We start from the raw sequence: 24,653 nt of genomic DNA, 5'->3' as shown, positions 1-24,653 counted from the left end.
TTTGTCTCTCACAGTGTTTCTTTCTCTTGCCAAAATACTATAGAATTCCAACCTAGGTTCCTATGTGAGTACGTGTCATATACGTTCGTGTGACGCTCATCCCTTTCCCCATCCTTTCTTTCTTTCTTTTTTTTACAAAAAAGATATTTACGTATGAAAACGATACACAAGATTAATAAAAATATATTTCTTGTTGATATTAAGAGTGTCTTAGCAGAAAGTCTTAGCAGAGCGACCGCGCAGGTACCAAGACGGGAAAAGAAGGAAGGAGCGGTGTCAATGTTGTGAGTCGTTCTTACTCAAAGCTCGACATTCTCGCATCACAACAGTTCGGGACGCAGCCCATCGCTCCTTCCTCGGCTGCGCCTTCTACGAGAGAATTGACAAAACGGACCACGCTGACCCCTTTTCATGTCCTCTTCCTCGTCTCTTTTCATCATCGCGTTCTGTATCAAGTCTTTTGCTCACTTCGAGACCTCCATCTACCCAATTTGGCTGAATAAGTCGACTAACGATTAAGGCATGGCGCCGACAAAAGGAAGAAAGCGAGCTTGTAAGTCACACTGCTACCTTTTCGACTACGTCTCCAGCTGTCGACTGTTTGACCTTGCTAACGGGCTCTCACTTACCCGACCAGACTCCAATTCCAATCTGTCTGTCGAAGACTCGGATCTTGACGGCTTCGGGCAAGATGATGCCGACTCGTTCCGTCCTGCCCAGGCCAAGAAACGTCGCGGCACCGAGTAGGTTCTCCAAATACGTGTTTTGCTCTTCATGTTGACCCTGTACTCTCTAACAAGACTGCAGATGGTCCTCTGTGCAGGCTGGCGCCCGCAACCAGGAAGCAGACCGAGTCAAGCAATACGTGACTGCGTTTGAAAAGGGCATTGTGGCTGCCGGGCGTGACAAGGCCATGGCTACGCTCAGCCGGGGCGAAGAGGCAACGTACGTGTGTGGTCGGAACGCTTTTTTTTTTTGGCGCATGGACGTGCCACTCTGGTGATTCTAACACGTATGACGTGCACAGAGCCAAGGAAAACAAGAGAACGTTGGAGCGCATCCGTGACGCCTACGAGACAGCCTCCATTGGTGCGTCCCTCGGTGCCGCCGACCACCCACTCTACATCGCTGGGCGCGAAGTCCTCGCGCTCTTCCATGATACTCTTGCCCGCTACGAAGAGGCCGGCAAAGCCCTCCAGCAAGCCCTCTTGGGTGCTGGCGACGGCGACGGCAACGACAACGGCGATGCCGGTACTACGACAAAGAGCGTCGACGCCGTGCAGGTCTCCTGGCAGCAGGACCGCGCCGAGGCCCACAAGCTCCTCCGCTACGGCCGCGTGTACGGCGACAGTCTGGTGCATGAGATCATTGTTCCCAAGACATCGGCGGATGGGGGGACAGCGGGCGGCGGCAAGGCAAAGGACCTGGTGTCCGGCATGGCGGCGCCCGCGGGCGGACTGAACCAGACGGGCCGCTCAGCGCTACAGATGTTTCCCCGCAGCCGCGCGACGGTGGCGCGTGGCCAGACTTGGGGCGAGGCGGCCAAGTCGCAGGTGCAGGCGCTCAAGGGTCTGCTGAAGACGCTGCCGGGTGTTGGTGGGCAGGCGCACGGCGGTACAAGTGTGAGAAAATCGGTGACGTTTGATTGTTAGATGTGAGCGTTGGAAGCAGCAGGTGCACGACATGGATTCGTTGATGTGTGTCTGCGCACACTAGTGAGTCCCAAGAGGCTTTACAGCCTTGTCTTGCACTCTACAAACAGCGGACCAGAGCTCCATGTTCTCAGGGCTAGAGCCAATCAAGAACAGAGTAGCGGGGCGGCAGCTACCAAAAAAGTTCATACTATCTTTTATCGAAGCCATTTTTTACCACAGAGCAGAACCAAAGACCAATAGACGACGATCCGATTGAATTGAGATACCCGTGGCCCAATTACGCGTTCGAACAGAAAAGACTCACACTTACACGCTTCAAAAGAAACCTCGCAACCATGGCCACGACGCAGCACGTGCTGCTGTCGCCCGCCGAGCTGGCATTCCTCCATACATCGCTGGCGCAACAACCACCCATCCGCCCCGATGGGCGTACACCCGCACAGTTCCGTCCCCTGCGCGCCGAGACGGGCATGCTCCCTGGCGCGAATGGCAGTGCTCGCATATGCTTTTCCGATGGGACAGAAGCCATTGTCGGCGTCAAGGCACAGGTCGAACGCACAAGACGAGGCGAGGGCGGCGTGGGCGATGGCGATGACGAAGAGGAGGAGGAGGAAGACGGCTTGTGGGCCGACGCCGACGACGACGACGGCGGCGACGGCGAAGGCACAAAGGGGGGTGCTAAGAATGGAGGTGGCGGTGGTGGTTCGGGCGGCAATGCGTCGCCGTCGTGGGTCGAGGTGACGGTCGAGATTCCAGGTGTGCGCGACGACGACGCGAGCACGGTCTTTCTGGGCGCTCTTCTGGCCGAGGCGCTGCTGGCGGACGGTGGGCTCACAAAGGCACTGCGCATCAACCGGCGGTTCCACTGGAAGCTGTTTCTGGACGTGCTGCTGATCTCGCCACCGCTGTCCTACCCGCTGCCCCTGCTGTCGCTGACGACGCATCTGGCGCTCCTGGCGACGCGGCTGCCCCGGCTGGTGTCGGAGGGCGACGAGGACCCGTTCTTTGACGACGACTGGGATGCATCGACATTCCTATACGCACAGGAGCACACCTCCCAGTCAGATAGCATGGCATCAACATCAACACAGTCCCGGCCGCCCATCACGCTGCTCGTCATGACCGTCGGCGATAACATTCTTTTTGACCCCACGGCGGAGGAGCTGGCTGTGGCCAATGCTGTGCTGGCCGTCTCGGTCGGCCGAGTGGCTTCTTCGTCTTCTTCTTCCTCTTCCTCCTCCTCCTCCTCCTCCCTCCGTCTTCTTGCCATTCGCACCATTGACCCGCCTTCTCGGCTCACGGCTCCCGGAACACCATACGACCCCGACGCGAACAAGCCCAAGGCAACACCAACACCAACGGCACAACAAGACGGCAAACCGCCCGCTGCCACGGCTCGCCTGGCCTCGGAGACGGAAGACGTCTATGGCGTGTGGCGGGCACCCCGTGGCGGTGCCAAAGTGGCGCTGCTGGCGGCCATGACGCACAAGGTCCTGCAAAAAGGCGGTGTGGCTGACGAGGTCTTTGCCGGCCTGGAAGGCGTCGAGATTGTATAGGGGATGACTTGGACGATTTGTTTTATGCTGCTGCATCTTTGGAGAAACGACAAACGGCTGGGATTAACGGCGGACTGGGCGTCAAGAGTTATTGTGGTCATGTGCATTTACTTTCACGTTTGCCAGATACAATGCAGTGGCATACATTTGCAGCCGCTTTGAATGCCCAATTTTGACATTGTCTTTTTAAGAAAACAATATTCGTACACTATAGTTGTGCTCTCGCTCAATTGCATTGCCACATGAGGATGGAGAAGGAAGAATTACAATATGGCACCGACAACGGGGCACCTAAAAGATCCCGAGGAACTTCTTCCGCGGCCCGGCCTCTGCAGGTTCCTCAACCGGGGCCTCGCCGCGGACCGGCGATGCATCGTCCACCTCGTTGCGGGGCGGTGGCACAGGGCCCTGGTTCTTTTTGCCATCACCGCCAAACCAGCCACCGTTGCTGCCAAAGCCCACCGTCTCGTCCAGGCCGTGTGTGCCTTGCGGTACATGGTGCGCTTTGCCACGTCGTCCACGCGCATCTGCCGCCGCTCGGCAATCACAGTCACGCGGTGGTGCTCTGTCAGCCGCACCACCTCCATCGTCGTGCGGGCCGCCAGGATTGGGTGCTGCATCGCCTCGCGCCATGTCGGCAGCATGTCGACAAACGGCGACGTCCGCCGGAAGTTCTCGACGAGCGTGAAGACGGCCAGCGCGGCCAGGGTGGACATGGTGATGCCCAGGTGGAAGGCGCGGCTCGTCCAGAACCAGTGCGCCCACGTGCCCGGCGGCGCCATCATACCCGGGTACTGGCGGGTGCGCTGCGCGGCGCGTTCTGCCGCGGACAGGTCGCCGCCGTAGTGCTGGGCGGCGGGCGCATTGGCGTTGCGCCGTGGCAGGCGGGCGCCATGCGACGGCGGGTTGAACTTGGCCGGCTTCTCGAGGACGTGTCCCGGGCTGCCACCCGCCGGCGATGGCGAGGCTGTAGATGTAGAAGCGCCGCCGGCCTTGGGCGGGCGTGTCGAGGCGTTCCGGACGCCCTGGATGATGCCCGTGCAGCCGCTGGTCGAGGACGCCGTCGATGTTGCCGCGGGCCGACGTGCGGTCGCCGACAGCCGCGACGCAAATGTGTGCTGCTGCTGCCACATGGGCCCGCGCCGGGGCAAAAGGAATCGAGGAATCGTAGCCATGGCCGCCGGATGCTGTCGTTGCTTGTGGTTTGGTGGTAGGAAGGATGGGGGACTCGAGGTCGTTGCAGTCGGCAGAGGGGCACAAAATGCAAAATGAGGAACGATTGACCGCCCCCACCAAACCTCTTGACCTCCCAAGTAGTGTCACGTGCGCCACACAATGGGGTAAACCATCGACTCGAGTACGTCGTCCACGTCACGATCCATGCTCGGCATTGACGGACGTTGGTCAAGCAAGCAGCAAACTCCAAACGTCCTCTCTACTTGATCAATTGGCCGCCCTTGTCAATTTTGCGACGGCCAATCCAAGCGGGTGCAGACCTGCACCCATCGGCGGCCTTTGCTCGGAGAGCTATGAATTCAAGCAGTTCTCATATCGGATAGTTGCATATTAGTGGTGACGAAAGAAAGCAACCTTTGTTTTTCCTCTAATACGACGTGGTCTGTGAATCCACCAGTGACAGACCCCGTGAGTCCTCCCGTGCTCAAAACAGCCAGACCATCGTACGATGTAAGAAACTCGGTGCTGATAGCAGTCCGAAATACGAGATATGCTTGGATGCCTCAGACAGAAACCACCAACAGCACCAGTAAACTGCTGGGGTAAATGGCCAACGGGCTTAAAAACGGCACAAAGGTACGACGTCTCCGTTCTCTGGCAGGCTGTTGGGCCGATGAGCCTTGCCTGTCGTGCCTTTGCCAGGCTGCTGTGAAAAAGAAAGGCTTCGATTCGCCAATTCCGAGTCCGCTAGAAAAGTCTGGACTGAAAACTGGATCTATTGTCCACAGTATTCTGTATACAGTAGTCGGAAAACGCGGTGTTTGCTTTTGGTTCTGTGTGCTGAAGAAAATCTCGTTTTCGTTGCCTCAACACCGGGTCGCTGCAAAATTGCAGCGCCAATTTTGTTTTCTTTCTTTCTTTTTTTTTTTTGCCAACTGTCCTTCAGTGAGCTCTTTTAGAGAATTTTATTACCGGCCTCTCCCGATGGTGTGGGTACCTGACTCGCCTGCCTTTTCTGTCAGCTACGTTCAAATGCGCGGCTGCTGATTGGCTGCGCATGCGCTAGCACGCGCCCCGAGGCAAGTCCGCCACTGACGGGGATTGTGCGCCGTTTTTGGGCTAGTTTTGCAGGCCTCTTCTGCCGCTGTACAGAAGGTACAGTGAGGGACCACCGCCAAAGCAGGGAAGGGGCGGGCCCATGCCATGAGCGCTGGCTGCTCCTTCTCCGGGAGGCCAATCCATTCCGTCACCCTGCGTTTATTCGTTCGGTCCTGCCTAACCTCTTTTTTTCCCTCGATCTCCTGTTTTTTCCCCGATTTGTTTTTTCTTTTTCTCGTCTTCCGTTTTCTGCCCTCTTCTTCTTCCCCTTCCGCTTCTTCTTCCCACGCACTCAATTACGCACCACCAGCTTCACTTCCAATCCCACATACTCTCCTCTACTTCTCTTTTCTTTGCAACCTCCCACAGCATCACACAAAATGCCTGCCGGAAAGGGTAAGTTGTTTTCTTCTCGACTCTGATTTCCTTCTTCTGGGAAGCTTCGTTTTGCCGCAAGACAAAGTCGTGCAAGGCTGGGTCTCGACTGTCGAAAGCTGCCGCCCAGAGCATCATGCCACAATGCGCCCTCATTGCTCGCCCCCGCTGTTTGCGCCTTTGCCCTCCAAGCGTCTCACCGCCGTTCGCCGCAAGCCCAAAAGCTTCCACTCCGTCGTGCACAGTCCGCGCAAGCCTGACGAAGCTGGAACTCGTGGCCCATGGAACAATACCTCTTATGGAACTGTCCCGGGCCTCGGCTGGTGAAGGTTATGGCTTGGAGCGGGTGGCCGGCGCATGAGAGCTGGAAATCACTCTGCACGCTCGTTAATAGTATTGCAGCGGGGGGAGCTGTCTTCTTGCGCTGGACCGGACGGGCGACTTTGAGCGACGGCACAAGGGGTGGTCTTTGGGCCAGCTTTCGACTTGTTGGCTGCCTTGGCTTTGCCTACTGTGAAAATGAAAACAATGAAAACGAGAAACTGCTAACACAGGACCACAGGTGACTCGAAGAAGGGCGCCAGCCTGTTCAAGACGCGCTGCGCTCAGTGCCACACCGTCGAGAAGGACGGCGGCAACAAGGTCGGCCCCGCTCTGCACGGCCTGTTCGGCCGCAAGACCGGCTCCGTCGACGGCTACGCCTACACCGATGCCAACAAGCAGAAGGGCATCACCTGGGACGAGGGCACTCTGGTACGTTGGCCCCCAACTTCTCACCCTCAGACGTCGTCGCGAGCCAATTGTCTTGACATGCCAAATCTAACACCGTTTCTAGTTCACCTACCTGGAGAACCCCAAGAAGTACATCCCCGGCACCAAGATGGCCTTTGGTGGCCTGAAGAAGGACAAGGACCGGAACGACCTGATCGCGTAGGTTTACTGGCTGCCGCACTTGAGTTTACCGATTCCAAAATTGTATACTGACAGCTTGCAGCTACCTGAAGGAGTCCACCGCATAAGCGGCCCAACGAAGGACGGGCGACGGTTGTTTGGCGTCGATGCGTTTTTGTTTTGCATTTTCGGCCGAGATGACGATTTGAAAGAAATGAAAAGAACCCCGGCGCGTTGTACAACAGTAGCGAAGGAAGAGACGGACGACGGAAGACGGCATAAAAAGAAACCATTCCGCACCAATTTATATACGAAAAATATTTCAGCAAAATTTCACCCATCCACTCGATAGAGCCGGACCGAGACGGAGAGAGAGGCACCCGCGGTGAGCACCAGCAAACGGGCCTCCCGGACCACCTCCTTTCTCGGATCGGCATACACAGAACCCACCATATTAGACAGGGCCGAATAGAAACAGATGCACGAGATATAAGAAATGGGACAGCGAGGCAACACAGCTTTCCAGGAACGAGCTTTCTTATAACCTTGGAAGGCGAACGACCGGATATATAAATGATGGTTTATACAAGGGACTGTTTGGAGACCGAGTCGAGGTGTTGGACTTTGTTTCTCGTTCTCTTCTCTGTTGCGTTAATTCGTTGAGATTTAGAGACCTCGTTACGCTCTGACCTTATTTTCCAAAGCTGGCTTGCCATGAAAGACTGTTCATTCGTTCATTCGTGGTTGACGCCTTCTAATCAAAACAAGCACATTCTCCCCTCTTGACATAATCTGCATACTGAAGTTTTGTGAGATGTGCATATGTAGGTCGCAATGATATTATAAATACATGTATATTGTATATGTACCGCTACACACCACCCCTCGTCTTAGTGCAGCTTCTCGTACCGCCGCAGCTCTGCGAGGCTCGTGCTCGGCTGCGTCTCTGCAAGCGCCTCCTCCCAGTCGTCGGCCGTGATCTTCGGCATCTCTGCGCTGTGCAGGCCGGTCCGGTCTAGGCTGTTCTTACCCGCAGTCCGCAGCAGGTGGTCCAGGTCGGCGCCCGAGAACCCAGTGCACCGTGCATCCATGGCCACGCCGTGAATGACGTCCATCGTCGCGGCCATGTCCGGGTCGCCCGGGATCGCGTTGCGGTACAGCGTCTGCAGAATCGCCACGCGGTCTTCGGCCGTCGGCGGCCCAACAAAGATGCTCTCGCCCAGGCGGCCGGGCCGCTTCAGGGCCGGGTCGATAATGTCCGGCCGGTTCGTCGCGCCAATCACAAACAGCCCCGTGCGGTCGACCACGCCGTCCAGCTCCGTCAGCAGCGTGTTGACAATGCGCGCGCTGCCGTCGGACCGCGCGTCGTCGCGCTTCGCGGCCAGGGCGTCCATCTCGTCAAAGAAGATGATGCACGGCGCCATGGCCCGCGCCCGCTCAAACAGCTCGCGCAGCGCCCGCTCCGACTCGCCGACCCACTTGTTGAGCAGCTCGGGGCCGCGGATCGAGATGAAGTTGGCCTTGGACTCGTTGGCCACGGCCTTGGCCACCAGCGTCTTGCCGCAGCCGGGGGGGCCCCACAGCAAAATACCGCCCATGGGCTTCTGGCCGACGGCGGCGTACTTGTCCGGGTACCGGATGGGGCCGATGATTGACATTTCCAGCTTCTTGCGCAGGACCTCCATGGCGCCGACCTGCTTCCACGTCGTGTTGGGGATGGTGCTGAAGCCCTCGCGCTTGGCGGCCGGCAGGACCGACAGCGCGGCGTCGCGGAAGTTTTGTGACGTGATGCCCTCTGCGCGCGGTGCCGCTGTTTCCAATATCCCGTTTGCCGCGTGTGTCGCCTCATCGTCACCGGATGCTGCCGCTGTCGAAGCGGCCGTTGAAACGCCCATGGCAGCGGCCGCCAGCGACCGCTCGTCCTCGTGCGCATTCAGCAGACGAATGTCCCGCTGCACATCAGACACCGTCTCTGCGTCGTCTGGTGTCGGCACAGTCGTGAGTGTCATCCGTGTATCCTCCTGTGCCTCGCCCTCCGGCCATGCGGACCCGCCACCATGTCCAATCTGCTCCGGCCCCGCCGTCGCCCGCAGGCGGCGAAGCACGGCGTCCAGCTTGGCATCCATGTAGTTGCGCTGCGCCGTCTTGACCACGTTCTGCAGGTCGCCGCCGACAAAGCCGGGCGTCATGCGCGCAATGGCCTTGAGGTCCACGTCCTCGGCAAACTGCATGCCGCGTGTCATGGTCTGCAAGATGCGCTCGCGCGCATCCTGGCTCGGCATCCGCACCGCAATCTCCACGCCGAACCGCCGCCGCACCAGCGGATCCAGGCTGTCGGCCTTGTTGGTCGCGGCCAGCACAATCACGTACTTGCCCGTGTTGGCCTCCGCATTCAGGCGGTCGATGCAGCTCGTCAGCGTCAGCGCCATGCGCATCTCCATGGGGCCCTTGCCGGACGCATCCTGCTTGCCGGCCAGCGCCTCGATGGCGTCGAGGAAGATCAGGCTCGGCGCCTGCCGCACGGCCTCGTCAAAGATGGCGCGGATGTTGGTCTCGGACTCGCCGCTGATGCCGCCGATCAGCGACGGGCCCGACACGGAGAAAAACGGGACGCGCGCCTCGGCGGCCACGGCGTTGGCCAGCAGTGTCTTGCCACAGCCGGACGGCCCGTACAGCAGCACGGCCTCGTTGGGCCGCGAGCCGCTGTCCTTGAAATCGCACCCGCGCCGCAGCGGCATCCACACCAGCCGGATCAGGTCGCGGAGGATGTCGTCCATGCCGGCAATGTCTGCAAACGTCGGTCCGTCGGACGGCAGCGTTGTTGGCACGACGGCGCCCTTTTGTTTGCGCTCTCGGTTGTCGCTGTCGCTTCCGCCATCCCCATCGCTGCTGTCGTCGTGCCGCCGCCGCTTCCGTTTTCGCACAATGCGGCCGTTGGCTGCACCGCCCTCGGCGCCCGCCCGCCGTATCCGTTTTCCCGTCGGTGCGGATGCTGTTGCTGTGCCGTCCCCCTCTGCTGCTGCCTCGCCCTCGGGCGCAGCCACACCATCGGCTGCTGCATCCATCGCCGTTGTACCGTCATGTGCCGCGGCCGTTGCCTGCGCGTCGGTGGACGACGTTGGTTGTGATGTCGCTGTGTCTGCTGTGCCTTGTTTGGCCGCCGCCGCAGACTCGTTCGCCTTCTCCGCCGCCTGCATCGCCTGTGCCGCCATGGCTGCGCCCAGACGGTCGTCGAGCACTTTGGACGCCAGCGCCTCCAGGTACTTTTTCTTTTGCCGGGCGATGGCGTGGTTCCGGATCTGTTGCAATTGCCCAACCAGCATCGACACGGTGGGACGGACTGCTCCTGGCTTGCCCGCGTCGTACTCTGCATACAGTGCCTCAGCCACCTCCTCCGCTTTCCGCTCCTCCTCGCGGCGGAAGACAAAGCCGTTTCTGCCAGCCGGAGGCGTCATCTGCCTGATGGGCGTCGATACAATGACCCTCAAAATGGAATGACTGAACGGAGGAGGTCAAAGTCACAGAAGTCGTCGCAAACAGGCTGGAAACGGTGACACACAGCCGCTTGGGACAGCTGCTCGATTTCGCAACCAGAGAGAATTCACTATGAAGATCGCAAGGCTGATCCGAACTTTTTTTTGGTTCCTACTCACTTATCTCTTATCCTGGTTATCTCCACGTGATTATCCTCGCCACTTTAAAATAGCCTGGACAGCCTCACAGCCTCACAGCCTCACAGCCTTGCCGTCATTTTGCAGATGCTCTTGCATTGTTCCACGCGGATATGGAACTTGTCCTTTTTTGTTAACGTTGTGCGGTGAATTATCGTTGTGAATCCCATCGATTCCCATCGATGCCAGAGGCAATTGTAAATTCAAAATAAGTCGATTCAGCGGGCCAAAAAACACTACACTATGAAGGTTGCAATCTAGATAAAAACGAGGCTGTTGGCGCTAACATGATCCAGGTATCGTTGTCGTGAGAGAAATTTACGCAAAATTGGAGGGGAAAAGAGGAAACAAAGCAAGGGGTCAGGTTGGGAGCAGTCTAGAGAAATCCAATCAGATAGAGTAAGAAAACAGATCGAGGATGGCAAGCCAACGGCGAGGTTAGTAGACGCTGCCCTGGATGCTCTTGTCATCGCGCTCCGCTTGGGCCATGTCAGGGTCGACGTCGGTCTCATCGTCTCCGTTCGAGTCGACGAGGACGACACCCGCGTTGAGAAGCTCATCGGTCGCGTGCAACTCGTCAGCACCCACGTCAGTGGTGTCACCGTGGTCGTGGTCGTGGTCGTGGTCGTGGTCGTGGTCGTGGTCGTGATCGTGATCGTGATCGTGATCGCAGTCGCTGCAGTACGGCGCGTCGCCCAAGCGGTTGGCCATGTTCTTGGTGCGTTTCTTGCGAATGTTGCTCAGGTTGGACGAGCCACCACCCGCACTACCGGTCGACATGGGTCCGCCTTGCGGCGTAGACACTGCCGCCGCAGCCTCCGTCTTGCTCGTACCACTGCGCGGCATCGTGGCAGACGCAGCAACGGCATCAAGCGTGCCGTACACGAACCTGTCGCTGCTGTGACTGCCATAATAGTTGTGGCCGTGGCCGTGACTGTGGCTGCGCGTGTACTGCGCACCCGACTCCGTGGAGCTGCCAGCGTGCAGCTTCAAGTGTGCCATGCGGTGCCGCACGCGGTCGTCCTCCGACGAGTCGGCGTCGCTTGTGTGTCCGCTGTACGTTCCGCCGAAATCGCGCCCAATATGCAATAACGACTTGGGCTTGGGTGGCGGCGAGCTGCCGGGCGAAACGGCCCGCTGGCGGTCCTCGGGCGTGATAAACGAGGGCGTGGCGTCGGGCGACGAGACAATCTCCTCGCGGGCACGCGTAATGTCAATATGGGGAGGCGCCAAACTACCCGCTGCGCCGCTGCCGCTGCCAGTTGCATTTGCTGCATGTATTGCGCTCTTGTTGGACGCATCGTTGCTCGTGTCGTTCGAGGCCTGCGATGAGGGCCGGTTGTCGTCGTCCACTTCATCGCCACCATCACCGCCATCGTCGTCGTCACTGTACCCAGCCACCTGGAAGCGGCGCACGGCGGTGGTCCGCCGAGAAAGCGAGGGTGGAGTGCCGCTGCTGGTTTTTCCGTGGCCGTGGTTGTTGATCGCCGACGTCGATTTCGACGTGCGCGGGCTGCCATTGGCATTGTCATAGACGTTGGTCCCGTCGCGTAGAATTAAATCGGCGAGTCCAGGACGGATCTTGAAGTTCTTATCGTGATTGCAACCATTAGGACAGCCGCCCCATCGTCTTTGCGGCACCAATGCTGTGGAGGACGGGGAGGACAAACCGGATTCAGCCCGTTCCAATTTTGCGCTGTCTTTGTCTCCCTTTTCGCTCTTCTCCTTGGAAGCGAGTTCCTCTTTCTGTTTGAGGAGCGCGGCCCGCTCGCGCCGCAGCTCGGACCAGGTGCGGAGCTTGCTCTCGAGTTTGTACTTGCCGCTGTCCCCCTGCTTGCGCATAATGAGGAACTCGCAGTGGTTGACGTTGCGCAAGTCCTCAAAGTACTCGACGCTAAAGTGGTACCACTTCATGAGGAAGACGCGTGACATGAGACCATGTGTGACTTGAAGGTGTCAGCTCTTGCTGTATGGAAGACGTGGGGGGGAAGAATAGACGTACCGAGAACACAAACACTGGGAAAGTCATCCTCGCCAAATTGGCGCCACAGGCTTTCGTTGAAGCCCGAGACGCGGTCGTAGGCGTCGGCGGCGCTTTCGCCGTTGGGGATGCGGTAGAAGAAGTGGCCGTAGTCGGCACGTTCCTGCCACATACGCTCCATTTCCGCGCTGCAGGGCTGAAAATTGCCGAAATCCTGTTCGCGGAGACGGGGCTCCTCGTAGACCTTGATGTTGTTGCGCTTAAACGGGGAGGGTTCCGGGTCGTCTGACGTCAGCGTCTGCAAAATGCCTTCCGTGGTCTCACGCGTGCGGCGATACGGCGATGTGAAGACCTGAATGGTATCGTCGGCGCGCAGAAGGGCACGCAGACGGCGACCGGCATCGTACGCCTGCTGCCATCCTTCGTGGGTCAGGCGGACCCGGTGGTCCGGGATGGTCTGGTGGATGTCGCGGTTTTCTAAGGTGGGAAGCAGGTTGTCAGCATACCATCCAGACTTGAGACGCGCCAGCAAGGAAACAGCCCACGGTGGTTACGCACTGTTGCCTTCAGACTGGCCGTGTCTGACAATGATGAGGAGTCTCGGCTTTCCCATGGTCGATATAGGTCACGCCAGGGAAGAGCAAGGAAGAGCGCGGGTTGGGCGCGACGGAAACTCCAGCACGAAGAAAAAGTGTCGGAGCAGTTTTGAAGCGATGCCCGAAGGGAGAGAATCAACAGAGTTGCTTGGTTCACAGGCGAGGTGTATGAGACGAACAAGTGTGTATGAGGTGACGATGTGGACCTCAGCGAGTAGTCTGACGAAAAAGACGGTTGCTTGTCTGGACGTTCGTACGAAATACTTGTGGCGACTTTATCGTCCTGGGGGGACTAGTGTTTGAAGCTAGGCCGAGGGCGCGGCGGTTAAGGTAAGAGACGGGTCTTACGTAGCCTGGCCAAACTGAATGCCAGCGTCGACCTGTGAGACGAGCACCGGTTCGAGACAGAGCAGTCAGGGCGAAGAAAGGAAATAAAGAAATGAACAGGAAAAACTGCCAACAAGCGGCGTACACGCCACAGAAGAGGACTCGCTGCTGCGCCGGTTTAACCGCAGGGAGAGTGCTGAAGGTGCGTCGATGTAGACGCAAGGATGCAGCTTGGTTGTTGGCCGTTTGTAGATGGTGTGGTTGTGTTGACGATGTGAGTCTTCGTGCCGTGGTATTAAAGTGCAAACAAATTGGGTTGCCTTTATTTTTATTTTATTTTTATTTTTTTTCTGTCAGGGAAAGTGCGACAACGGGACGGCTGGGGAAAGAGCTGTTGCCACAACCAACCGGAACCAACGAATATGAACATCTGAAGGAAGGTGCGGCCAGGCCTGCCCCAGCAGCGGCAGTCGTTCACAGGGAAGGTGCCTAGATCGGCGGGAGTTGTCGGGCTGGAGGACTGGCGCGATTTGTTCGGCGGCAAAGGCCAGGCACAGCGAATGGCGTGTTTGCTTTGAGGTGTGTGCTAGGCGGCAGCTGGTTCTGGCGTGAATACGATCTAATTACAGGGGTCTTGCAGCGTTAACGGCCAGTCGCGGGCAGGCCGTTGTCGGTGCTGGCTTTTGTTTGCGATCACGCAGACAGGAAAACAGACGGTAGCCACCGAAGCGGGAAGGTTTGATAGCAGACGACAGTGTCTTCGCTTCACTTGTTGGTCCTGGGTTCGAATTTACTTGAAGCAGTTGGAACGTCCATGAATTCGTTTCTGGGCAATTCGATGCGGCTGTTGTACATGAACTGTCAAGAGACTGACATTTTCAAGGGAAATCATAAAAAACTCTTACTATTGAAAGTCCTGCGTATCGCAGGTCTTATTTCAATAAGTCTGGGCGTCAAAACGAGGTAAGATATCTTGAGATGCCGTACTGACGACTTACACGACTTTTGGTGCGCTCTGCGCTATCTCCATCTCGAATTTGATCACGTGCAGCTCCACTGGGCTAGGCTAAGCGTATTTTCACCTTCTGCCTTCTACAATCACGACGTCAACATCAATCGTCTTTTTCAACACCCTGACTTCTCGTCATTGCAGCCTCACTTTTGACCGTCGATTCTACCCCCACAAACCATTGTCGCCGTCCTCTACTGCGTACCCACCATGTCCGGCGAAGGCCCCGAATCTATCCCCACCTCGGCCGACCGGCGCTCAAAGCGGCCGGTCAAGAAGCGCGCCCTGACACCTGTCTCTGCGCAGGCGGCAGGACTGGATGCGCTGTTTGCTAAACCCGATCAGGCAATAAAAATCCCAGTGTCCGCTGATGTCGCCCGCTTGCGAGGCTCGGGCGGGGGCGCACCCCCTGAGATCATCTCCAATGTGCAGGGCTCGAGCTCCGGTGCTGGCAGTGGCGAGTTCCACGTATACAAGGCGAGCCGGCGGCGGGAATATGCACGGTTGCGCGAGCTAGAGGAGGACGCAGCACGCGATCGGGACGCCATTGATTTTGAAAAGGAGAAGCGCGAGCGCGAAGCACGCGACGACGAGAAGACGAAGCGCAACCGCGAGAAGCGGGAAAAGGCAAAGGCGCGCAAAGCCAAGAGCGGCAAGAAGGCGGGCGGCAACGGCAGTGGTGCAGCAGCAGTGCCATCAACAGCGGCGTCCTCAAAACCCGTCGTACCAAGCGTCGAGCGCGACGGTGACGACGAGGAGGACAGCGAAAGGAGCACCAACGCCGCGGCGGCAAACGGCAACAAGGACGACGAGAGCCACGCAACAAGCCGAGCATCCAGCAATGCAAACGGTGCCAGCGGATGGACAAGCCAAGCACCAGTTGCACAAGATCCCCTACAGGCTGCTGAAGGACCCGGCCTGCTTATCCAAGACGATGACGATTGAGAGCCGCGCAGTGCAGACAGCATACAACCGACAACTACACACTCAGCGTCAGCTGGTGCATTCGCTGTTTTATTCCACGAACAAGCACGCCAAGCAGACCAAGCAGATTAAGCGGTAACCTCGACCGGTACAGATGTGTTCGCGAATGTCTTCCTAGAGGGCAGTCCATTTGTGATCCGTGTCATACAAGGAAATCGAAATATCGAATGAGAGAGCGCAGGACACATGTCCATGGCGACTGGGAGTTCCAAAAGATTACCAAGGCACGCCGTTTGTCAGGCGACACAAAAATGATACAGGATATTATTTTTTTGTGACCATCTCGAGACGCCTAAGCCATCCCTACTATACATGAATGCAACTATTTATGTTCTGCCTTGGGCAGCCGATTTCAAAATAAAAGGTCCATATGTTTTGTCTTACCGGTTGTTTATTTTTTATTGTATTTCATCCTTCTCCTTTCCTCCGCCACCCACACACGATTTCCTCAAAGATTGTAAATCCCACGTTTTTGCGTAAAGCTCGCACGTTTAGCTGACCTCGGCAAGGCTGTGTGGTTGATTGTCAGAGACAAGGCGCAACATCCCCCTCTTACGAGTGGACTCTCTATTCGTCACCACCAGCACCCGTGCCCACACCTGGTTGTGCCTTCTTGGCACTGCAGATGTCGTCGACTCTCAGCAACAAGCAGGCGGCCTAAAGGGGAGAAAAACACAAAATGTTAGCGGCCATCGTGTCCAAATCAAAAAAAAAAAAAAAAAAAAAAAAAAAAAAAAAGAAAAAAGAAAAAAAAAAAAAAGGATGGCAGACATGGCAAACATACCTCGATCGCCGTCTTGATGCTCTGCACCTTGATCGCCTCCGGCTCCCACACACCGTACTCCTTCATGTCCACCAACGTGCCCGCATCGCCGTTGATGCCCCACGTGCTCTTGCCCTCGGCGTGCTTGGCGCGCAGGTCCGTGATCACGCGCACGGGGCTCTGGCCGGCATTCTGGATCAGCGTCCGCGGGATCACCTCGAGCGCATCGGCCACGGCCTTGTACGGCCACTGCTGCACACCCTCAATGTTCTTGGCCAGCTGGCCCAGCCGCACGGACACGGCCATTTCGGTGGCACCGCCGCCGGGCGACAGCCGCGGATTGAACATGACGTTGCGGGCGACGCCCATGGCGTCTTGCAGGTTGCGCTCAATCTCGTTGAGGATGTCCTTGGACGGGCCGCGCAGCAGGATCGTGCAGGCCTTGGGGGTGGTGCACTTGGTCAAAAAGGTAAAGTACTCGTCGCCAATCTTCTCAATCGCAAAGAGACCGCACTTGGTGCCGACATCCGACTCCTGCAGGTCCTCGACGCGGTTGACAATCGTGGCGCCGGTGGCGCGGGCGATTCGGTTGTTGTCCGTCTTGCGCACGCGGCGCAGGGCCGTCACGTTGGCCTTGAGCAGGTAGTGCTGTGCCAGGTCGGAGACGCCCTTTTCTGTGATGACAATGTCCGGATGGACGGCGAGCACCGCGTCGCACATGGCCTTGACCTGCTCCTCCTCAATCTGCAAGATGCGGTTCCAGTCCTCCTCCTTGGAGATCTCAATGTTGGTCTGCGACTCGCCCTTCTTGTACTCGAGCGGGCAGTCCAGCAGCACGATGCGCGGGTTCTCAATCGTCCGGCGCATCTTGGGGTGCGTAATGTCCTTGTTGAGCATCACGCCGTCGAGCACGCGGCTGTCCTCGATCTCGCCGCCGGGCACCTTCTCGACGCGTGCGTAGCGCTTGATGTCGACCTCGGGGCGACCGCCGTTGCCAATGTCCCAGACGACGGTGCGGACGGCCTTGAGGGCCAGGTCGCACATGAGCTTCGACCAGCGGGACACAAACTTGGTGCCGATCGAGGAGTTGATGAGGCCGTACATGGCCTTGTCGTCGTCAATGTCAATGGGCAGCGAGATCTCTTCTATGATTTCGAGCGCGTCCTTGAGGGCGCGCTTAAAGGCAGAAATGATGACGACCGGGTGGATGTTGCGCTCGAGTTGTGGCAGCGCCTGGGCCAGGATCTCGCCGGCCAGGATGATGACCGTCGTTGTGCCGTCGCCGACCTCCTCGTCTTGTGTCCGGCTCAGCTCGATCATGCTCTTGGCGGCCGGGTGCGACACCTCAATCTCGCGCAGAATCGCGTGGCCGTCGTTGGTCAGGACAATGCCGCCCATTGGGTCGAGCAGCATTTTGAGCATGGCCTTGGGGCCCAGGCACGACCGAATGATGTCGGCGACCGTCTTGGCCGCTGCGATGTTGGACAGCTGCGCCTTGCGGCCAGTCTGTCTCTCACCGCCTCCGGTGTCTGTGCAAAAAAAAGAAAAAGAGCAGCAGTTAGTTGTCTGTCCTCTGTCGTCTGTCGCAGGAGAGGAGCTGCAGAGCGGCGGTCACGGGGTAGGAGCGAGCTCCAGAAAGCTCCTCATAAGCTCCGAGAAGCCTCATGCACTCCTCCAATGTTTGCAATACATACTCATCACCAGCACGGGGGCCTGCATCCTTGCTGTTTGGTAAAGGGGCTCTGTTGGGTGGTCGTGGAGTCGGAAGAAAGAAGCTTTGAAATAGCTTCAGGCCGCTGACGAAGTCGAAGTCGCCTGGGGGGAAAACAAGTCGAAAAGTCGACGCGGACACTATGCAGTCGTGTGCAATATGTTCAGGCAAGATGAGCAATATCGGGTATGGAAAAACAGAAAAGAAAAAAAAGAACGAGGCAGAGTAGAGCAAGTGCTGTCTTGACGTGCGTTCTCAATATGCGTTTGCCTAGTTTCGATCGCGGGTCGTTGAAAATAATAGGAGATGGCCCCGCCGAAGCCTCCAGACACAAACGCTAGGAAAAAAGTGATTCGCCGCCAGCCAGAGCTACCGCTGTGCTTTACCCCCTGAAGGCTATTGCTCCAACAGCGAGGGGTGGTGGCGGATTAAAGGTACGTCCGGCGGCCGCTACAGTCTCCGCTGAGATAAGATAAGGAGTCCCGATAAGGAGTTTTGATAAGGAATTGCACGTGACAAATCACGTTTAATGGTGTTTGCTTTCCGGAGTCGCTTTACACCGGCTGGACCTTCCTCGTTCGCGCTTTGGGCACTCAGGCACACCCCGCATCTCAGTTCGCTATCAGGGCTTAGCCATTTACATAGTGTCTCGATGGTCTGGATCTGCTTGGCCAATGATGCAGGCCGAACAGCCACCTTGCCGACCATCGCAATGGACACTTGAATGTCTCCACGTGCCCATAACTGTACGACGCATTGTTTCTAGCTCGAGCACGAGTTGTCTTCACTATCAAGTAGACCAGTGCTGTGACCGAAGGATCCACCAAACACGGACGAATGGTCAAAACGGTATTTCCGCTGCTGAAAGTCTAACGTCAGTCGACGGCATTTCCTGTCACACTGGTCAACGGGAGAAGACGAAGACGAAGGGAAAAGACAGAATAAGAGAGAGATAACAGCAACTTCGCACAAGTCTCCGTATCAAAAAGGCTCACTTCTACGACTTACGCTTCTCACTGTTTCATTGTCAAGCCATAGCTTCCCGAGCTCCATCATGGCACCTTCGGCTACGATCGAAGACGGCTCTGCAGCCGCCGCGGGCAAGAAGACCGAGGAGGCAATTGTGTCTCCCAGCCGGGCCATCTCCCACGGAGACGAGCAGGAAGGTAGGCCCGTCCCACCACGACGACACGACTTACAAGTACACGATTGCTGACCTCGGGCAGGCATCCCCACGTTCCCAACGTTTGTCGAGGCTCGCCGGCACACGCTCGTCCACATGGCGGCGACGTTCCGCTACTTTGCGCGGCAGGGCTTCGTCGAGGGCCAGAGCGGCCACATCTCCGTGCGCGACCCCGAGTTCCCGGGCTGTATCTGGATGAACCCGCTCGGCCGCCACTTTGGCATGATGAACGCGGGCGACATGGTGCTGCTCGACATGGAGACGGGCCGCTTCATGGCCGGCTCCGGCAACCCCGCGGCTGCGGGCCGTACGGCCAACGCGGCAGGCTTCTTCATCCACCGTTCCGTGCACCGTGCGCGGCCACACGATGCCCATGCCGTGTGCCACGCGCACACGATGGCCGGCCGGGCGTGGGCGGCGTTTGGGCGGCCGCTCGACATGCTGACGCAGGACGTGTGCACGTTCTACGGCAAACATGCCGTGTACGCGCAGTACGGCGGCATTGTGTTTGCCGACGAAGAGGGCGAGCGGATTGCAGCGGCGCTGCAGCCGGCGCACCGGGGCGCCATCCTGCTCAACCACGGGCTGATCTCGGTCGGCCAGACGGTGGACGAGGCTGGGTTCTTGTTCGGGCTGCTGGACCGGTCCTGCAAGATCCAGCTGCAGGTGGAGGCCGCAGCGGCCAATGGCCTCAAAAAGCACCTGGTCAGCGACGAGGAAGCGGCATACAACGAGCGCATGGGCGCCGATGCCCATATATTGTACCGCGAGGCGCAGCCGGACCTCGAGTTTGAGATTGCGGCGGCCGGCGGCGAGGACGCCGTCGCCAGGGGCTTTGACCAGCTGGTGCTAAAGGTCGAGTAGACGGCAACAGTCTCTGCGCGAAAGACGTGCATGAGCACACATCTAACAAATTGATGTCCAGCGAATGCAGGCGTCTTGCATGGACGTCGTCGGACTTGGACAGGATGGTCGTGTGCTTTGAGGTTTGAGGAACGATGCTGTGGAGCTCTCTGTCTCGAATCTTGTTCAACACAGCAATAGCTTCATCGATACACAACAAAGCAAAGCAAGAACAGTGCCAATGTAGGCCTCCAAGTCATGCCTAACCCCTCGCTTGCTGCTGCATCTTGCGATACCACAAACTCCAGATCTCAGAATTTCAGGCTACACGGACGCTTTGGGGGCAATTTTGCCGTGCAGCGGGCAGCCGACAACTTTGCCATATGTCTCCCTTTCTCTCTCTCTCTCTGTCTGTCTTTGCTTTCTTTGCCAGCACCTTTCTCCATAAGACGAATGTCTCTTATCGACGATATTTCCCACAATGCCGCAAGACGACCGTGACAGGCCCCTTCTTTCCATCCCCGGCCTTCACAAGACACCGGACGGGGCAAGGTCCTGCTGGTGTCAATTGCCAGCACCTTTACTAGCCGTGAGGTGTTTGTCACTTTGGCATTGTTCGTTGACTAGAATCCAGTGCCAGCTCGTTTGGAGCATTGTGCGCAACGAAGTTCAAGTTCGACCTCGAGGCAGCATTGCCGATACAGATACACCAACCATTTCATACGAAGCACAAGCGAGTACATGTACGTCGCTCGTCGTGATCGGGAGGCTGCACCAGCAGTGTCGCACATTACACTTGCCGCATACAAACGAGAGTGTACCCATAACACTCATAATGCATCGACATTTGGGGAACAAGGCATATCCGGCGACACAGGCCTACGGGTGTGTCTGCTACTTGCCGTCGATGCTCTGCATATGGCGTTGTCTTTTGTGTGTGTGTGTGTTCTGCTACGAGTCTGTCTTGTCGAATGACGGTAAGCAACATCAGAGAATGAATAACAACACACGGATCCAGAAGGCGTTGAGTCAGAATAAGTGTCAAACTTAAGCAGTGATTAGCTGGGCATAACATGTCTCAAAGATTCAAGGAAGCAACATTTTCTGAAAGCTGTCTCTATGCGGTTTTTTTGTCCCCGGCAAAAGAGCTCATGGGGTAAGAGCATGGAACAGGGCTTGTTCGACTCCAGCGAGTCGGACGCGTTCCTCAACTGTCTTCTACCTCCTTCTCTTACTTCGCCTGTTGCCCGAGGTAAGCCAACCATGGCATCAGCCAATGGCTTGACTGTGCCGCGGAATCAGCCACTCACATAATATTACACTTTTGTCCAGAGACGCATACTCTGATACACCCCAGTGCCCCATACAGTGTACCGATAGCACGGCGCACGAGCACACGCGACTGGCACTCGAGAACGGCACACGTTGAAAGAGAAACAGAAAAAGAAATCCCGCTCCTTTCCGATATCAGAAACGAAGGCGTGTTGGGGGACAAAGGTGGGAGAAAGGGTCAGGCCGCGGTGCCGAAAACGCAGGACAGAGGAACTCGAGCAAAACCACGGGACGACAATGCAAGAACGAGAGCGTGAAGGCGAATGCCTTGGATCCATTGTACGGCAGACACATGGGCACAGGCACAGCAGCACACAAGACAAGAGGCCGAGACAGAGGCGCACAAGGCACAACGAGCTCCACATGAACGATGCAGGGGGCCGCGATGGGTGATCTCCGGAAGGACATGAGGACATGGCATCATTCGCGTGGTGTTACGTTTTACGACGCACTACAGTGGCAGCATGCGCCGCAGTGGATGCTCTTTGGGCATGAAAATGCGTTGTATTCCAGTCACGAAACAAACAACCGCACTGTGCACATGCATATCCTTGCGGCTGTCCATTCGTTCTTCGCTTTCACGCCGATGGATCCATAACTGGTTCGCCGCATAACATGTGCGGCACAAAGACAACACCAAGCACCAAGTCCGACATCAGCACCGCCGAGAAGGCCTCGCACACAAAGGAATGCATCCTGGCACGTCGAGTTGTCGGCTCGGAGGCGACCACGTCAGCTCACTCCACAGCTTACCGGTTTCTGAGTGGTTGGCTCAAAGAAGGTGCGCATCCAGCGCCATATGCAAAAAGGGAGTCGAAGGCGTGCTTCTCTGTTTCTTCCTATTCGGAGAACGGGAGGTCACTGCAGTCGGCCTTTTGATCACCAAAGCACACCATGCATGCCTCGCACGAGTCTGACAGGAACCAGCAATGGAGAGAGACAACAATTCAACACGTTGAACAAAAGAAAGAAAAGGGGCGGCACAAAGCTTTTGTGCAGACATTGTCGCCCATTTTCAGCCATTGTCAAACCATCTCCCCTCCTCTTGACACACGACGTATCACTGCTCCTTGTACTTCACCATCCCACAATAATCGAACGCCAAGGTACTGACAACAAACAGCTTCCTACGACGCGTATACAATTACACAAAATATAGGCCTCGACAGGGACGACAGCCTTCTTTCTGTCCCGCTCAGCACCTTGAGACGAGTCCGGTTGGTGCCTGTGCCGCCTGCGGGCCTTCCGAGGAGCAAAACACGGCAGAGGATGCCAGTGACATGGGAAAGACGCAACGTCGTCGTCAGGCCGTCTCGTTCAAGGTCGTTGTAAGAGAGAAAAGTGGAGACGCGGGCGATCACAACCAGGCAATTGATGCATCAGTGTATGGATGGAGTGCATCTGCTCTGCTTCTGTCTTTGTCATCCTCTCTTCCTGTTGCTGCCTTGGCCGCGTCTGAGCCAATCCTTGACCAGGCACGGTGACGAAAAAGACGACTGACCATTTCGACGAATGGCGTCGATGAGGAACGGAATGAAACCCAACGTGGAGCAAGCCCCAAGCCAAAAAAAAAAAAAAAAAAAAAAAAAAAAAAAAAAAAAGTAAAACCAAGCATACAAGCCTCCCGAAACAAACGGCCCATCAGACTTTGCACTGCATGTGCATCTGCCGTTCTTTTGAGCAAAAGGTTGGCATCCTACGACGAGAGAAAATGACCAAAAGACGAGGCATTTGTTTTCCCCACCAGGGCCATCCTTGCCACTTCTGCGGGCGTCGGAAGGCCTTCTTATTCCTTCCAGAAGAGCAAGGGCCACTACGGCCAACCGCCCGATGGCAGCCAGACGTGCAACGAGCCGCCGCCGAAGCGGCAAGTGTCCACGTCTCTTCGGCGTCTTTCATAACTTGGTTGGACCAAACAACGCGAGCAATTTGGCTCTTATTTCAGGTTTACTTCATCTTGATTGTGAAACAGACCACAGCAGGGATCTTTGGCAAGAAGGCGGGAACATGGATTCCACGACGAGCAGGGAACGAAGCAAAGGAGGCCAGTTTATTCGTTGGCGAAAACAATGAAAACAGTGCACATCTCACGGAGACGAAGGACACGTTGAGCAAAGGACCTCAACAGACAGCAGCATTCTCGACAGTGCGAGGTGCTTCTGCCTTGTGCTGAGAATGTGATGTGCCCTCGCACAGTCCCTTGATGGAGATGAGACTCTGTTTTACACGTACGGCCGTTTTGCAGCAACGTCTCGATATTCCTGCGTTTTGTCTCTGCCTTCTCAGCCGTTCCTAACAAGACGACCGGGGAGATGAAAACAAGGGCGAAAAGGCTGCTATAGTTGTCTAGTTGTCTCCATTCTCAATTTGATCGAGTCAGTGCGCTATCTAGTTTCGTTTTGCTTCGTTTGCTTTGTTTTGCTTCGTTTTCTCGTTCAGCCGGAAGACGTGCAAAAAAGGCTACCCAGGTGCACAAGCGCCCAGGTGCCCAGGTGCCAGGTGTCCATACTCTCTCAAGCTGCATGCTTGCTGCACGTTGTAGCCTAACACACCGTAGCGGGCATCTGTGTGCGCAGAGTTTTACAGCTTGTGCCGATTCGGTGTGTTTCTTGACAAGGCTGCGTGTGCAGTAGCGTTTTCATGGCATGGATCTCCCCTTTGGGAAAAAAAAGAAAAAAGTGAAGATTTTTCACAACTGCACAAGGAATGTGAATGAAACAAAAGGAACTGAGTGAGTAAATAAAGGAGATGTGATTGAGGCCAGCCCTGTCAGCCTATCGCTGGCACGATCGACCGTCCTGTCTCTCCTCCCATTGTTCGGGTCTGTCCCGTTTCGGCATCTGAAGCACGGTAGGGCTTAGCTGAATCGAGACCCCAGGCCTTTGACCAGTCATCCGGCTCCCAGACAGTTTCGTTGGTTGCGCCTCCTTTTGGTTGCAAAAGGAAACAGTGGGCTTTTCCTCTCTCATCCCTCGTCTCTCATTTTTCAGCGTCCTATTTTATTTATTTTTGTATCTGTACAATTTAGTTTTGACCCTTTTTCACCGTCTTTTTCATATTCTTACACGTTGTTTCACCGACACCCAGACGGCAACAAAAGAACGAGCGTGTCCGCTGGTTCTCGCTCGCTCCGGAGTGGATCTTATGGGGCATGGATCAGGTGGAGCTGATGGAGCTGATGGAGCTGATGAAGCACGAGAAAACGATTCACACTGAAAACTCTGACCCAGGGGCGTGAATGAGCTGCACGCTTGGCGGTGACAACCAGCTTCATTCTTGCCATTTGCCCTGTCTGCTATGCATTCATCGACGTGCAATGGCCACGACTGCAAAATTTTCAAGTGGAGCAAAACAACCGTGGAGTCCGAAGGAGATGGAAAATGAAGGTGCAACGGGGAGAAATGGATAACAGGGCGTGAAAGAGGCGCGAGCCTGTTCAGACACATTCGTGATATTTCTGGGTATCATTAAGTCGCCTGAAGCAACAGACAAAAGGCGAGAT

The 24,653-nt window shown here is 56.6% G+C and overlaps 9 protein-coding genes across 9 annotated transcripts; 5 read left to right on the top strand and 4 right to left on the bottom strand.

Annotated features, from left to right (window-relative positions):
* Positions 1-522: 522 nt before the first annotated feature.
* On the top strand, positions 523-1,652 carry SPBR_03963 (uncharacterized protein; the record flags this gene model as incomplete). Its single annotated transcript, XM_040762251.1, has 4 exons — positions 523-553; positions 638-743; positions 808-945; positions 1,028-1,652. 4 exons carry the CDS (start codon positions 523-525, stop codon positions 1,650-1,652), a joined length of 900 nt encoding a protein of 299 aa, XP_040623233.1.
* A 338-nt stretch (positions 1,653-1,990) lies between these two features.
* Positions 1,991-3,211, top strand: SPBR_03958 (exosome complex component RRP42; the record flags this gene model as incomplete). Its single annotated transcript, XM_040762246.1, has 1 exon — positions 1,991-3,211. One exon carries the CDS (start codon positions 1,991-1,993, stop codon positions 3,209-3,211), a length of 1,221 nt encoding a protein of 406 aa, XP_040623232.1.
* Positions 3,212-3,502: 291 nt separating this feature from the next.
* Positions 3,503-4,386, bottom strand: SPBR_03986 (uncharacterized protein; the record flags this gene model as incomplete). The annotated part of the gene is made up of 2 exons (XM_040762274.1): positions 3,503-3,659; positions 3,707-4,386. The coding sequence occupies 2 exons, from the start codon at positions 4,384-4,386 to the stop codon at positions 3,503-3,505; spliced, it is 837 nt and encodes a 278-aa protein (XP_040623231.1).
* A 1,479-nt stretch (positions 4,387-5,865) lies between these two features.
* Positions 5,866-6,794, top strand: SPBR_03983 (cytochrome c; the record flags this gene model as incomplete). Its single annotated transcript, XM_040762271.1, has 3 exons — positions 5,866-5,881; positions 6,423-6,613; positions 6,696-6,794. The coding sequence occupies 3 exons, from the start codon at positions 5,866-5,868 to the stop codon at positions 6,792-6,794; spliced, it is 306 nt and encodes a 101-aa protein (XP_040623230.1).
* Positions 6,795-7,641: 847 nt separating this feature from the next.
* Positions 7,642-10,206, bottom strand: SPBR_03906 (ribosome biogenesis ATPase; the record flags this gene model as incomplete). Its single annotated transcript, XM_040762194.1, has 1 exon — positions 7,642-10,206. One exon carries the CDS (start codon positions 10,204-10,206, stop codon positions 7,642-7,644), a length of 2,565 nt encoding a protein of 854 aa, XP_040623229.1.
* A 654-nt stretch (positions 10,207-10,860) lies between these two features.
* Positions 10,861-13,016, bottom strand: SPBR_03919 (phosphoglycerate mutase family domain containing protein; the record flags this gene model as incomplete). Its single annotated transcript, XM_040762207.1, has 3 exons — positions 10,861-12,330; positions 12,438-12,880; positions 12,962-13,016. 3 exons carry the CDS (start codon positions 13,014-13,016, stop codon positions 10,861-10,863), a joined length of 1,968 nt encoding a protein of 655 aa, XP_040623228.1.
* A 1,529-nt stretch (positions 13,017-14,545) lies between these two features.
* SPBR_04001 (uncharacterized protein) lies at positions 14,546-15,280 on the top strand (the record flags this gene model as incomplete). Its single annotated transcript, XM_040762288.1, has 1 exon — positions 14,546-15,280. One exon carries the CDS (start codon positions 14,546-14,548, stop codon positions 15,278-15,280), a length of 735 nt encoding a protein of 244 aa, XP_040623227.1.
* A 606-nt stretch (positions 15,281-15,886) lies between these two features.
* SPBR_03927 (T-complex protein 1 subunit gamma) lies at positions 15,887-17,801 on the bottom strand (the record flags this gene model as incomplete). Its single annotated transcript, XM_040762215.1, has 3 exons — positions 15,887-15,976; positions 16,104-17,611; positions 17,777-17,801. 3 exons carry the CDS (start codon positions 17,799-17,801, stop codon positions 15,887-15,889), a joined length of 1,623 nt encoding a protein of 540 aa, XP_040623226.1.
* Positions 17,802-18,847: 1,046 nt separating this feature from the next.
* On the top strand, positions 18,848-19,840 carry SPBR_03979 (aldolase; the record flags this gene model as incomplete). Its single annotated transcript, XM_040762267.1, has 2 exons — positions 18,848-18,959; positions 19,020-19,840. The coding sequence occupies 2 exons, from the start codon at positions 18,848-18,850 to the stop codon at positions 19,838-19,840; spliced, it is 933 nt and encodes a 310-aa protein (XP_040623225.1).
* Positions 19,841-24,653: the final 4,813 nt, after the last annotated feature.

The sequence above is a fragment of the Sporothrix brasiliensis genome (assembly GCF_000820605.1).
Source record: "Sporothrix brasiliensis 5110 chromosome Unknown Cont12, whole genome shotgun sequence".
NCBI lineage: Eukaryota > Fungi > Ascomycota > Sordariomycetes > Ophiostomatales > Ophiostomataceae > Sporothrix > Sporothrix brasiliensis.
The sequence above is the reverse complement of the archived record's forward strand: the minus strand, read 5'-3'. Positions and strand labels throughout refer to the sequence as shown.